At 42.3% G+C, this 14139-nt stretch overlaps 1 protein-coding gene and 1 long non-coding RNA gene across 2 annotated transcripts; both read left to right on the forward strand.

The window, feature by feature from the left end:
* Positions 1-507: 507 nt before the first annotated feature.
* On the forward strand, positions 508-11641 carry LOC117546053. The gene is made up of 10 exons (XM_034216135.1): positions 508-975; positions 2224-3012; positions 3219-3353; positions 3616-3750; positions 4038-4106; positions 4738-4832; positions 4931-5057; positions 5162-5270; positions 5349-5417; positions 11622-11641. Exons 1-10 carry the CDS (start codon positions 508-510, stop codon positions 11639-11641), a joined length of 2016 nt encoding a protein of 671 aa, XP_034072026.1.
* Positions 11642-11783: 142 nt separating this feature from the next.
* On the forward strand, positions 11784-13146 carry LOC117546050. The gene is made up of 2 exons (XR_004568930.1): positions 11784-11911; positions 12908-13146. It is a non-coding gene; the product is annotated as an uncharacterized LOC117546050 (long non-coding RNA).
* Positions 13147-14139: the final 993 nt, after the last annotated feature.

Below are 14139 nucleotides of genomic sequence, written 5' to 3' on the forward strand. Positions count from 1 at the left end.
AAAACAAAAACCCAACTTAGTGTTACATATTTGAACACAGTTTTTTATTATATGCGCTTCTAAAAAGTTTACTTTTTATCTTTTTATATTGAGAAAAACTATTTCGCTTTGCCTTTCCTCCTTTAGGTTAGAGGAAGTTTGAAAATAATGGGAAGAGTTAAAAAAGGAAAGAGGGCCCAGAGGAAGGACTTATGGGCAATGGCTGGTGGAATGGAAGCATTGGTCCGAGGACTGAAGAGTGTTCACATTACCAAAAGAGATACAGGACATTCTTCATATATTTGGTCGGAACTCGCTATAATCCTTTTTGGTCATGATGATAAGAAACACCGTCATTGGCTGTGGGTTGTATGGACCAACAATCGAAAAGGATTGAGGGATTTGATCAATAAACGTCAAAAATCATTAGAGCAGAAGGAAGTTCAGGTAATGGAGGAAAATCAAAACGAGAGAGATGTTGGAGGGGAATGTTCTGAAGACTGTCTTTCAAAGGACTTGCCTCTGAGCATGATTCAGCATAAGGTATCAGATGAGGACATAGACAAGAATGAGGCAGAAGACAAACAACAAAGGATGTCTTCTCAGAGTGGACTTGAAGATGACCAGTTATCAGATGAGGACATAGACAAGAATGAGGCAGAAGACAAACAACAAAGGATGTCTTCTCAGAGTGGACTTGAAGATGACCAGTTATCAGATGAGGACATAGACAAGAATGAGGCAGAAGACAAACAACAAAGGATGTCTTCTCAGAGTGGACTTGAAGATGACCAGTTATCAGATGAGGACATAGACAAGAATGAGGCAGAAGACAAACAACAAAGGATGTCTTCTCAGAGTGGACTTGAAGATGACCAGTTATCAGATGAGGACATAGACAAGAATGAGGCAGAAACTGAAGAACAGAATTTGCAAAGAGGAGCACAAGATGTCAATAAAAACACAGGCACCAAAACACATTGGCGGAAGTTGCCAGTAGTATCTAAAAGGTTCGGAATAACAGTAAATAGAAAGAAATGGCAAAAGATTGTTCCTTTGACGGGTTCAAACAAACTGAGGCAACCGTGGACCGACGTGTTGTACAAGAGTTTCCGAGAGAAAAATCCCTGTTGTACGCTTGCCTTCAAGAGTCACCACATAAAAACTCCCAACAGCAGGAAAAGTAAAAGTCCGTACTTAAACATCTGTGCAGTTTGTACATTCCCTTCCTGCAGGGCCAAATTATTCTTTAAAATCCAAAATCAGCCAGTGGGAGACACCCTTATATCTGTGCTGCAAAGAGGGAAAATGGCACACAAAGCAAATGAGACAAAATTCCGACCAGCAGCAAACAGAAGAAGAGGCAGAATTGCAAGAGCCCTGCATAAAGGAGTGAGTCAAGTATTTTACAGTAAACTTAAAAAAACACCTGTTGCTGAACTGATTTCAGGAAACATAAGCCGTAGTCTGAACAAAAATGTTCTCAAAGTGATACGTTCAGAAGTAAGAAGAGGTAAAAGAATCCATGAGGATGTTTTCATGGAGATGTACCTCACACAAATGATCATTAAGGAATGTGACTCAAATGATCGCAGGATGCCTGGGTGCATACAGCATTTTCAAGTTGACCCATTTGGAGTACATATGTATTCTGAAACCGGAGTAAACATAGTTGTGCAACACCTGAGAAAGAAGACACCGCTGACCCTATATCTAGATGCTACAGGTAATGTTGCATCCAAAGTCCCAGGTCAGACCAAAAGAGTGCTTTATTACTGCCTCACTCTTCCTGGAGGTGGTCAGCAAGTACCTCCCCTCCCAGTCTGTGAAATGCTGACAAATGAACACTCCATTCCACCAATCACATTCTGGCTAATGCAGTTCCTCCGCAAACTGTCACAGTACACTCAAACTAAAGTACATCAGGTAGAAACAGACTACAGCTGGGCCCTGCTCCAAAGTGTTCTCCTTTCTTTTAACAAAGAGAGCATTGTCAGTTACTTGGACAGGGCTTTCGCTATCTGTTCAAAGCTGAAGTCATGGAAGGAAATCAAAATGTTGACAGTGCTACACATTTGCTCTGCACACGTGCTGAAAGCTGTAGCTCAGTCAATTGGGAGAAGGACTGCAGACAAGGGTTTGAAGGAATTTGCAACATTTGCATTTGCGAGGTTGCAAAATGCTACTTCAATGACCACAGCACTACACATCTTCCGCTCACTGTGCACTGTGTTGATTGGAAAGCACAATTCCAATGCTGTCCTGATCCATCTGAAAGCCATGAAGGACTTCATAAAAGAATGCAGGATTCCCGACATGGAAGAGGGGGACAAGTTAGGAGACAGTCCCTTAACTCAGGAGGAAGATGATGAAGAAAGAAGAAATGCCCACACAGCTGTTGGCAGATCTCCCTTCACATATGAGTTTAGGAAGGTCATGGAGGAGGTACAGGGAGAGCTTGAAAAAGAGGAGGTTGAAACCCCACAGGATGAAAATCCATACTTTTGCCCTGGCATTGTTGATGTCCTTTTTGACAACTATCTAGGGATGTTTCCCCTTTGGAGTGGGCTGCTGTTGGGGAATTTGAAAAGATATGCAACTGACACAGAGGAAGACACATTTGGCCAAAGTAAAACAAGGGACACAAACTGCCATGTGGAGAGATGGTTTGGAATAGTCAAACATTCTATTCTAAAAAAGCAGAGACGACTGAGGCCAGCGACATTCATCAGAAAGATGTATGGCTCTCTCCAGGGGAGGTACAGAGAACACATAATGGCACATCACTTATCTGAGCAGTTACTCCTCAAAACTTTGCTACCAAAAGACATCAGTCAATCGAAGGAAGGTTGGGCAAAGAGAGATGGAGCAAAGCCTCGCACTTCCAGCTCCAAATATTACACCACTCCAGACATTCTTCCAGTTCCAAAAAGAGCAAAGTTAACTCTGAACACTGGTGAAGATATTCAGAGCAGCACAGATGTGGAGAACAGCAGCAACCCCACAAGTAAAGGGTCCAAGCCTGCAACAGAGGTATTGTTTTGCTATATTAAAATGTATGCTTTAAAAAGAGTAACAAAGTAAGCAATTCTTCGAGCTATAAAAACAACGTTAAGAATGCATTAAAAACGTTTTAGCATGAGGCAATCTTTCTGTCATAGAAAACGTAGAAAATCTAAATGCCGAAATCTCGAATGCTGTACGAAGTTATTATGATACCATTGTTCATTTCATTTTAGGTTGATGCCCTTTGGACATGCAAACCAACTGAAGTTGTTGTGGCTGTTGTAAGACATGCTGAAGAGAAGCATAATTTCACCCTGAGGCACAGAGAATTTCAGAGTTTGAGACCTGACGAACTCATCATAGGCGAGGCAAGTATTTATTAAAACTTATGCTGTACCGGACTGCTCATCTCACGTAAGCCATATGTTAATGATTCAATTGTTGACAAAAAGTATGTAAATGATATCCAAGTAAATTGTTAGGCCAGTCCACCTGGAGTGTGACTTTAAATAGACCAGTTTTAATTTATCCATTCTAAAATGATCTGACAATGATGTGATTAAAACCGACTTTGGCCTCTATATTACCTGGCATTTTGTATGACTATTTCCCCTACAATTTATCCAAAAGGTAATGGAATGTTACATTAGAGGCATCCTCAACCTGAAGGATAATGCTGGTCGTCTATATCTCCTGGATCACTACACCATGGGTGTAATCCTACACGGCACCCGAGAGCAGATAGCCAGGCAAGAGCTAAAAAAGGTGAGTGAAACTGATTATTCAAAGTATTTTCATCCCTTTAGTATTGTAGGCTTGAGAAAGGAGACAGATATGTGTCTACAGGCAACTTCCAGCGTTATTATATGTATGTCGTTTTTGGAGACATTTGTTTTGTTTTTAACCAATACATTTATAATCTAAGCTTCCCTTTTTTTCTTGTTCCTGTTGAGAAAAATAAAAAATGAATACTGTGTAAATTAAATTATTGTTTTGCACCTGTATATTATAGAAAATAACACTTATGTTTACATGTTCCCTAATTTTTTCAGGTGACATTTGATCTCTATGATGGAGCCATTGGATTTGTCAATATAAGAAATGTGCACTGGAAGTTTGTGGTGAGTATACAGCTACTCGTGTAGTCATACTGTAGCTGCTTTTAGAGTTTGCACATTTCAAGTTCATCAACTATTACTTTGAAGATGTATGATTACATTTATTCAAATGCATACAACTAAATATACATTGCTATTAAAACATATTGCAATACATTACTCATATACTGTGACAGAGTTAAGACTAACATGTGTATCTCATGCAGCCCCATTTTGTAAATGCATCTTTGCCTCAGGACTGATTTAAAAATGCTTCTTTTAGTTTTAATGTCTTCACGTTCATCTATATCATAGGGAAACCATATAACATGTAGTCCAAAATAAGTACTCATTCAAACATTTCTCATTGGTGGTCGCTACTGCTCCGCTAAAGATTTGAGTCTTCTGACCCCAAATTGTGCAACTTTCTTTCATCTGATATCTTTAATTATTTCAATACTTTTAAGTCTTAATTATACCCATTTAAAATGGGTAGTTATTATTTTAGTATTACTTTTAATAGCTTTTTTAACAGTTGAAGTGATTTTAATAACTGTGGTTTTCATTTTTGAAGAAAAGCTGATACATTATTGTTGCTGCTGACATATTGAAAAAGGTTTGGTTTAATTATACCGTATGCTACTTTTTAAAACAGTACCTCCATGCCCTTTCAAACCACATTTATGTGGTTGATCCTCTGCAAGGGTCAAATGAAGTTGAGGACTCCAGAAAGGTTGCTTACAAATTTGGGTAATATAAAATATATTACAGGAAATACATTGGTTAAACGCACATTTGGTAAAGGCAAAGAGTAAGCGCCAATTACATTTTATTTCCTCTTGTTCTAGAGAGTATTTCAAGATGCGCCGGAACAGACTGGGAAAAGAGGACTGGGTTAGCATCAAATGGCAGCCTGGAAAAATAACCCACACCTTCCAGAAAGATGCCACCAGTTGTGGAGCCTTTGTCATGCAGGTGATTTAATGCAACATGTTGTGTTCATTAATAATAAAGCATTTTATTTTAAAGGGAAATTCAAAAACACGTCATAACGTCATGTTATTTTACCATCTGTCCAGATGGCCGAGATGACAGTGAAGGAATTTCCCAAAATTCCAAAGACGTTTCACATCAAGTCATCACAACATCTACGAAGAGACATGGCAGAAGACATTCTCAGAGGATCAGGTATTAGCCACAAATATGAAATGAATATATGGACGGCTTCCTGTAAATTGAACAGTAATACACCGGTTATTTGTTCAGTTTCAAAGGATGACTTCTGTTCCTTCTGTGGGATTGAGGACCTGCCCACAAATGAAAGCTTTAGCGCAAGTTCAATAAGGAAGACCTAACTCGAGTCACTCACACGTCACTCTATGGCTCCCTTCCCCCCTCATTAAATATGAGGGCGTCATGCCTCAGCAGCCAATCGCTGCACATGCTAAATGCCTTAAATACCTGCTCTTCCTCCCTGTCAGTTGTCATTGCAGATGATCACACGCAATGGTAGTTGCAATACAATACTGCTTCTCGTGAGAAAAACCGTAAGAAACAACTAGCTCAAGATGTCCAACTCGGACAATTCGGAACACGAACCTTCTCTGGAAGTCTCCGATCCCGGTTCGGCTCCCCACAGCGGCTTATCAACAGAGGAAGACTTCCTCATCGCCCGGCTCCTGCAGCAGGGCTTTCCCACAGCCCCAGGCCTCACTCTCTCTCAGCGGCGATAGCTCTCGGACCAGGTCTCCAGCGTAGCTCCCCAGTCCGGGGCAGCAGCTCCAGCCAGCTTCCCAGAGAGCAGGACGAGGCCGCAGCCGCGGAGGTAAAAAAAGGGCAGGAAGTCGAGCCCTCCAGGATCCCGTCCCCCTCCAAAAAATCCACCCCTTCTCAGGCTCGCCAGTCCGGGAGCGTCACACACCCCTATGGAGAGTAGCGCGGCCGGCTCCCTGCAATCCCTGGCTAGCTCCATGATAGCTATCGATGCTCGCCTCCAGGCTCTGGAAGACTCCGCCACAGGAGCTTCAACTTCCGTTGCACTCAGGTACTAGTTTTTAACGAAAACGTTTGCACTCGACCCTTACACAGGGTTGGGTCGTAACGGAATACATGTAACGGTGTTACGTAATCGGAAGAAAAAGAAAGAAAAAAAAAAAAAAAATCAGTACATTCAGCTGGCGTTACATTTGAAAAAACGAGTAAACTGAGTGCAGTTACTTTCGTAAACCTGAAGTGAATACTTATTGGAATTATTGGTGGAAAGTTTCCTCACAATGTAATATTCATTACCGGCAGAACCGTGTGCACAGCGATGCAGCGTATCTGCGAGCGAGAGATGCAGCGTGTCCGTGAGGCCCCGCCCCGCACGCAGATGAGAGAGAGAGAGAGAGTTCTCTTTCAAAACATATTGGAAGGTAGAAACGGAGATGTTTAGATAAAACGTGGAAGATAACGTTTATGTAGCATTTATGTATCGTCGAAATTATGACATTCATAACGGGATCAAATCTAACTGAATGGCCTGCTGCTGCCGAATGCATGGGGCAAGTAACTGGGAAAAGTTTTAAAAGTGATTACATCGTTTCAGATAATAAATAATAACGATAATGTATTCTATTTAGGGGCGCCTTTCAAAGCACCCAAGGACACCTTACAATGCATACACTTTTCCAAGGAAAGGTTTTAAGACAGTACAAAGAATGCAGTCTGGGTGAGTTTTTCTTTTTATGTACGGTGCAGATGAGAGAGCTGTCAAGAATGACACTAAAATGTTGTGTTCGTGCTCTTCATAAGCCATTAAAACAGTAAAATACGTGTCTCCCGTTCACCAAAACATACCCATCTGTTATGGAAAAGAAAGTATTCTAAAGAGAAAGAAGAAAGGAAAAGATAGAAAGAAGAGGAAAAGGAGAAAAGATAAAAAGAAGAGGAAAGAAGAAAAAGAAGAGGAAAGGAAGTATTCTAAAAGTAATCTGCCACCGGTACCGGCGGGATCGTGGTTAGTTTCCGATGCGCAGAAGAAAATCTGGCCCACCCTATATTTTTACAGGCCCACCCTAAAGTAAATTTCTGCCTACGCTACGGTCCGCACAGCAGCAACAACCAATCACATGAATCTCTTGCCCCCGACACACAAAGCAATAGCAATGTTAAAACCAAGTAAACTGGAAAGGAAAAAAAATCCCCAACAGGCGAAAACCTACCAGTTTCACCCACTGTCCCTGCCTCCTCCCTCCATGCCTCGCTCCTCTGGTTTGTATCCCGGTAGATGAACAGAGACTGATCATACAGCACCGGGTGATTCACTACCGCTATAATGAATTTTCCCTCACATTTTTGGAATATGAGGAATTACCTGCGTAGTCTCTCCCAACATACACGCGGTCTGATTGGCTAGCGCTTGTACCGGCAGATTTGCATAAACGGGACTTCATTGGCTGACGCTTCTGCCGAGGCGCCAAAAGTTGAACATTGCTCAACTTTTTGAAGCGAGCAACGCCAGCAAACGCTCCACGTCGCTTCCCAAAATACAGTTCTACTAAAAGTGACGTCACCCCATTCAAAGTGAATGGGCAGAAGCGTCGGAATCTGTAACGCACGCCACCGTGTGGACGGGCCGTCACAGTGGCTCTGCGCCAGAAACATAACAAAAAAAAAAAAAAAAAAAAAACATTCTGGAATATCACCCCTCCACTCCCATTAACATCCCTCAGCTAGCAGCTGCGCTATCTACAGATTCCGTGTTCGTTGACTATCTCCCGTCAGGGCTCTCCCAAGGCTTCAGGGTAGGAGTCCTCCCATCTCCCACAGTGACTTTCGTAGCAAGAAACTTACAGTCAGCCGCTAAAGAACCCAACATAGTTTCCCAGCTCATCGACAAAGAACTTCTCAAAGGATATATAATCGGTCCTTTTAGCTCCTCCCCCTTCTCAGTGTTCCGTTCAAATCCCATCGGAATAGCCACACGTAAATAAAAGGCTGATTTTCGATCTGTCCGCTCCCTGCTCCGGCCCATTCTGCAGCGTCAATAGCATCATCCCTCCAGATCAGTTCTCCCTTCACCATGCCTCAGTGGATAATGCAATAAAGATGATCAAGTTCACAGGGCACGGAGCTCGGCTCTCCAAAGCGGACATTACCGATGCCTTCAAATCATCCCCATTCATCCGTCTCAGTGGAACTTGTTCGGTATTAAGTGGGAGTCCAAACTCTATCTTCGCGTTCGCACGACCTTCGGGTGCAGAAGCAGCCCCTGCATCTTCAATTCCTTCTCGGAAGCGCTCCATTGGATCCTGCTGAACATCGTCAGAATCCCCTCCGTCCTTCACCTACCGGACGACTTCCTCCCCATAAACCCGCCACAGGACAGCTCAGGGATCTCACTGGCCAAGCTTAAACACTGCTTCAGGAGTGAGGTGTCCCTCTCTCCAAAGAGAAAACGTTAGGTCCCGTCACACGCTTAGAGTTCTTAGGCATCATCCTCGACTCCATAGACATGAAGGCGTCTCTCCCCTCCGACAAATCGCAGCGCATCCAGGACATCACCAAGTCATACTGCGAGCAACAAGTTATCACAAAACAACAGTTGCTCTCCCTTCTCGGACACCTCAACTTCGCCATGCACGTCATCCCCCAGGGGCGCTCGTTCATCTCCCGCCTCCTGGACGCAGCATCAGCGGTCGACAACCTCCATGACTGCGTTTTCTTAGACGAAGGCTGCCGTTCAGACCTTCGGTTCTGGTCCCTCCTGCTCGCCCACTGGAACGGAATTACTTTATTTACGATGGCCTCGTGCGTTCCTCTGACTCAATGAGGTCTTCACGGATGCCGCCCATCCATGGGTTTTGGGGGGTTTCTTCCAGGGAGAGTGGTTCGCAGGGTCATGGCCCCGTCAATTTCTACCCAAGCAAGTTCTCACTAAATCCAGCCTATCACCCATATCATACCCGGGCATTCCTTCAGGATAGGTGCAGCCACCTCTGCTGCTAATCAAGGTCTCTCTACCTCATCCCTACAACAACTAGGACGGTGGTCCTCCTCCGCCTTCACAACCTTCATTCGTCCGGACATCAGCGCCGTACGGGCTTCCCAAAGATCTCTCAGACCCTAACTATGGTAGTTATACATATAACTGGTGGTGGCTCAAACACATTCACAAGTATACATGTCTCACTAAGGTTCCCGATATTCAAAACTGCATTCCTGTCCTAATTCCGCGGGCCCCGCCCACAGGGAATAATGTCTCGTCTCACGCCGCAACTACAGGTAATGGGCTTCATCTCCGGCACACAGGTATTTCATTCCCAGGCCTTGCTCAAACGCATCAGTGTAAAATGTATTTCCTGCAGTCCACGTGGACTCGGGCCACCGTACACTCCGGTGTCAGTTACAAAACAAAGGAAATAAAGAAAGAGTAAAGATATATATATATATATATATAGCCTGCGAAGTCAGGCGTGGCGGAAGGCCACCGTACACTTCGGTGCCAGTTACAAAACAAAGGAAAAGAAATGAAGAGTAAAGAAAAAAAAAAATATATATAGCCTGCGAAGTCAGGCGTGGCAGAAGGCCACCGTACACTTCGGTGTCGTAGCGGAAGGCTACCGTACACTTCGGTGTCAGTTACAAAACAAAGAGTAAAGAAAAAAAGATATATATATATATATATATATATATATATATATATATATATATATATATATATATATATATATAACCTGCGAAGTCAGGCGTGGCGGAAGGCCACCGTACACTTCGGTGTCAGTTACAAAACAAAGGAAAAAGAAAAAAAATAAATATATATATATATATATATATAGCCTGCGAAGTCAGGCGTGGCGGAAGGCCACCGTACACTTCGGTGTCGTAGCGGAAGGCTACCGTACACTTCGGTGTCAGTTACAAAACAAAGAGTAAAGAAAAAAAGATATATATATATATATATATATATATATATATATATATAACCTGCGAAGTCAGGCGTGGCGGAAGGCCACCGTACACTTCGGTGTCAGTTACAAAACAAAGGAAAAAGAAATAAAGAAAAATATATATATATATATATATAGCCTGCGAAGTCAGGCGTGGCGGAAGGCCACCGTACACTTCGGTGTCGTAGCGGAAGGCTACCGTACACTTCGGTGTCAGTTACAAAACAAAGGAAAAAGAATAAAGAGAAATATATATATATATATATATATATATATATATAGCCTGCGAAGTCAGGCGTGGCGGAAGGCCACCGTACACTTCGGTGTCGTAGCGGAAGGCTACCGTACACTTCGGTGTCAGTTACAAAACAAAGGAAAAAGAATAAAGAGAAATATATATATATATATATATATATATATATATATATATAGCCTGCGAAGTCAGGCGTGGCGGAAGGCCACCGTACACTTCGGTGTCGTAGCGGAAGGCTACCGTACACTTCGGTGTCGTGGACGTTGGGCCACCGTTACAAAACGAAACCGCTCGCTCCTCGGCGTAGTCAAGCCCTGCTGGCCAGGCATGCGACCCGCAGGTCGTTTTCAGATAAGACCGGCACTGATTTCGGCAGTCAGAGTCTCAGCATGACCAGTAAGCTCCGGCAGTGATTCCGGCACAGTGTCGCTCATATACGTGTTAATCTATTATCTCTCCTCCCCAGATCACCAGTCACCCCACAAGGTAAGCAACTCAGTTCATCTCAGTATTCATACTTCACTGGTTTTGGGGATTTCATCGGAGCGGTGCTTTCCCTCCTGAATGATTATCCTGCAAACCGGGGGCCTAATCGCCAAACACCATTACATTCTCCTGTTGTACTATCATGGCAATCATTTCATTCATATGACGTGTAAACAATAAATATGTAATTCTTACATCACGTCTCTCCGGGTTGAAATGAAAGCTTTAGCGCAAGTTCAATAAGGAAGACCTAACTCGAGTCACTCACACGTCACTCTATGGCTCCCTTCCCCCCTCATTAAATATGAGGGCGTCATGCCTCAGCAGCCAATCGCTGCACATGCTAAATGCCTTAAATACCTGCTCTTCCTCCCTGTCAGTTGTCATTGCAGATGATCACACGCAACCCGCCTCCACCCCTCTCGCCTCCCGTCTCCTTCAGGACAAAGCTAAACCTTCCTCCTTCAGACTGGTCTCACCTACTCATCACCACCACCAGTGTCTAGACCCCGGGGATTTCATCGGAGCGGTGCTTTCCCTCCTGAATGATTATCCTGCAAACCGGGGGCCTAATCGCCAAACACCATTACATTCTCCTGTTGTACTATCATGGCAATCATTTCATTCATATGACGTGTAAACAATAAATATGTAATTCTTACATCACGTCTCTCCGGGTTGAACTGCTGTTGATGCTGTTTGGGTGAGACGACATGATGATTTTTTTTTAAACTCCAGAAGATAATCTGAATAATAGATAATATATAGATCATCTGGAGTTAGATTTCAGGAATAACATCAAAGTAATGACATTTTGTATATTTGTATGCATTACAGGTTTCCTTTTGTTTTTCTTATAATTTGTTAAAGTTTTAGCACAGTACAGATAAACCTGAATAACAACAAGTATTTATATATACTGTATATAAAAACAAGTATAATCTCTTTAAAATATAAATGAATATGCCTGCTTTACAAGTGTCCTACACTTTACATTTTCTTAATATCTTTGTTGTATTTGTCCCCATGTAGATTCAGTGTGAAACTTGTGGGAGATGGTTTCACACGCAGTGCCTCGGAGTGCCTGCTGCACGAATACCCAAAAAGAATACCCCGTGGTATTGTGTTTTGTGTATCCTCACAAACTAAAGAGGCTAGAGGTGAGTTTGTGTAACTTTTACCAGAGGTACCAGGATTTGGGGAGGTAAGGCTTGTAGTTTGAACTACTACCACAGTAGAAGTAGTGCACTTACAAACGGCATGTGGGGGGAAATCCAGCCCAGCCAGTGATTTGAAATCGGCTAAATGAAAGCTGAATTTTGTACAAAACAAATAAAAATCCAGAAAAAAGCTTTGCTAAAGATTTTGGGCAACTGAAGTAATGATTAATATGTTACGGTGTGTGAAGCAGGTAGGACCCAAATGCAGATTAACGTGAAAATTCCTTTATTTCAAGGCTAGGATATAAACAAAGACAAAACAGAACACTGACCGACGAACTAGTCATGACACAAGACAAAACGACAAAGACAGACAGAAAAACCAGAACTTAAATACACACAAGACTAATCACACAAACAAGACACAGGTGAGGAGGGAGGAGAAAACACAGGGACACCAGGTGAACACAATCGGGTAATCAGACACACCAGGGAAACTAACGACCGGGAACCACAGACAGATCTAAATAGGACAAAACACAACGCAGACAGAAAACCAAAGATAGATCTAGACAAGACAAAACACCATAAAGACAGATCGTGACATAATAATCACCTGTCCATAGTTTTAACTTGTTATATTCTTAATTAAGATGTTAAATATATTTTCAATTACAGATTAAAGTAGTCACAGATGTTCATGATGTTTTCCATGTCTGACATTAGATTGTGGATTTGTTCATTAATATTGTACAGTAGGTGAAAAGCCTGACATTTTTTATTTTTCAATGTTAACTTTATTTTGTCTGTTCCATCATTCACCAGTAGTTTTCCATTCACCTGTCTCACCTGTTAACCACACCCACGTTTTTGCTCACTGTCTTTCTCTTCTGCACCCATTAGCTTTACTACCAGTATTTAAACCCTCACCAGACACACACCCGTTGCCAGATCGTACTTTGCCTTCATGCTAGTCTTTCACGCGTGTGTTACTAGATTGCCTACCCGGTTCCGACCCTGCCTGTCCCCGACCTGCCTGCTCTGCCTGCTCTGCCTGATCCCTGATCCTGCCTGTACCTCCGTTGACCGCCTCGCCTGCTCCCTGACCCTCTGCCCGGCCCTGACTCACCTTCTGCCCGCTGTCCTCTGGTTCGTTTGCCTGCCCATCATCCGGCTGATACTGTTCTGTTATCCCTCTGCTCTGGTATTATTACAAATAAAGTTCATTACCAATACTCCTTGGTTTGGTTTCTCGAGTGCTGCATTTGGATCGTTCATAAGATTGTGACCATTTTACTGTTTCATAGCTAATGAAAAAGTTGTTTCATGTCTTAATTTATATATAACATACTGTAGCCTATATACAATGTGTAACATTGTATATACAGTATGTTATAATACATTATAAATCTTCCCCAAAATTATTCCAAAGCAGATTCTTCCAAACTCTCTGCTGTAGTCCAACCACCAGGAGACTATTGATGTGTGTAGTGAGTTTGGGAGACATATACTGTATAATAGTGACGCTATTGAAGATTGTACCATATTTATTGAAGAATTTACACTATAAATATTCACCAAAATTATTCAAAAGCACATTCTTCCAAACTCTTTGCTGTAGTCTGACCACCAGGAGACTATTGATGTGTGTAGTGAGTTTGGTAGAAATATACTGTATAATAGTGACGTTATTGAATATTATTGTATTTTCTTTTTTCGGAGTTGCACTTTGCAGACGGTCCCTGAGCACTTGTTTCATCTCCGGCTGCTGAAAGAGACCAATTTAATGTGTCCAGCTCGGAGGACGGCTCATATTGTTTTTTTTTTATCAACATATGATTGTAGTTCGTTGTCAACCTTACCACGGTACATAGGAGACATCATTTGTGTGTGAATAACGTTTTGTTCATGAGTTATTGATCCGTGAAATCCGAATCTGCCAATATCGTTCTAACTTTACTCAACTCTATTCGTAATACTTTTTTTTGGGATGTTATTATTCTTTGTAGATTTGTTGAGTACGTGTTTCCCCATATTTCGGAGCAGTATTAAAGGTAAGGGAGAAATAGACTGTTATAAAGAGTATTTTTCTTCAAGAATGTTCTTAGTATGATACAAAATACCTATTGTTTTTGACAGTTTAGTCTGCACATAATTTATATGGTGCTTCCAAATGAGTTTTTTGTCAACAGGCAGTCCTAAAAATCTACATGCACAAACTTTTTCAA

Source organism: Gymnodraco acuticeps, unplaced genomic scaffold (assembly GCF_902827175.1).
Source record: "Gymnodraco acuticeps unplaced genomic scaffold, fGymAcu1.1, whole genome shotgun sequence".
NCBI lineage: Eukaryota > Metazoa > Chordata > Actinopteri > Perciformes > Bathydraconidae > Gymnodraco > Gymnodraco acuticeps.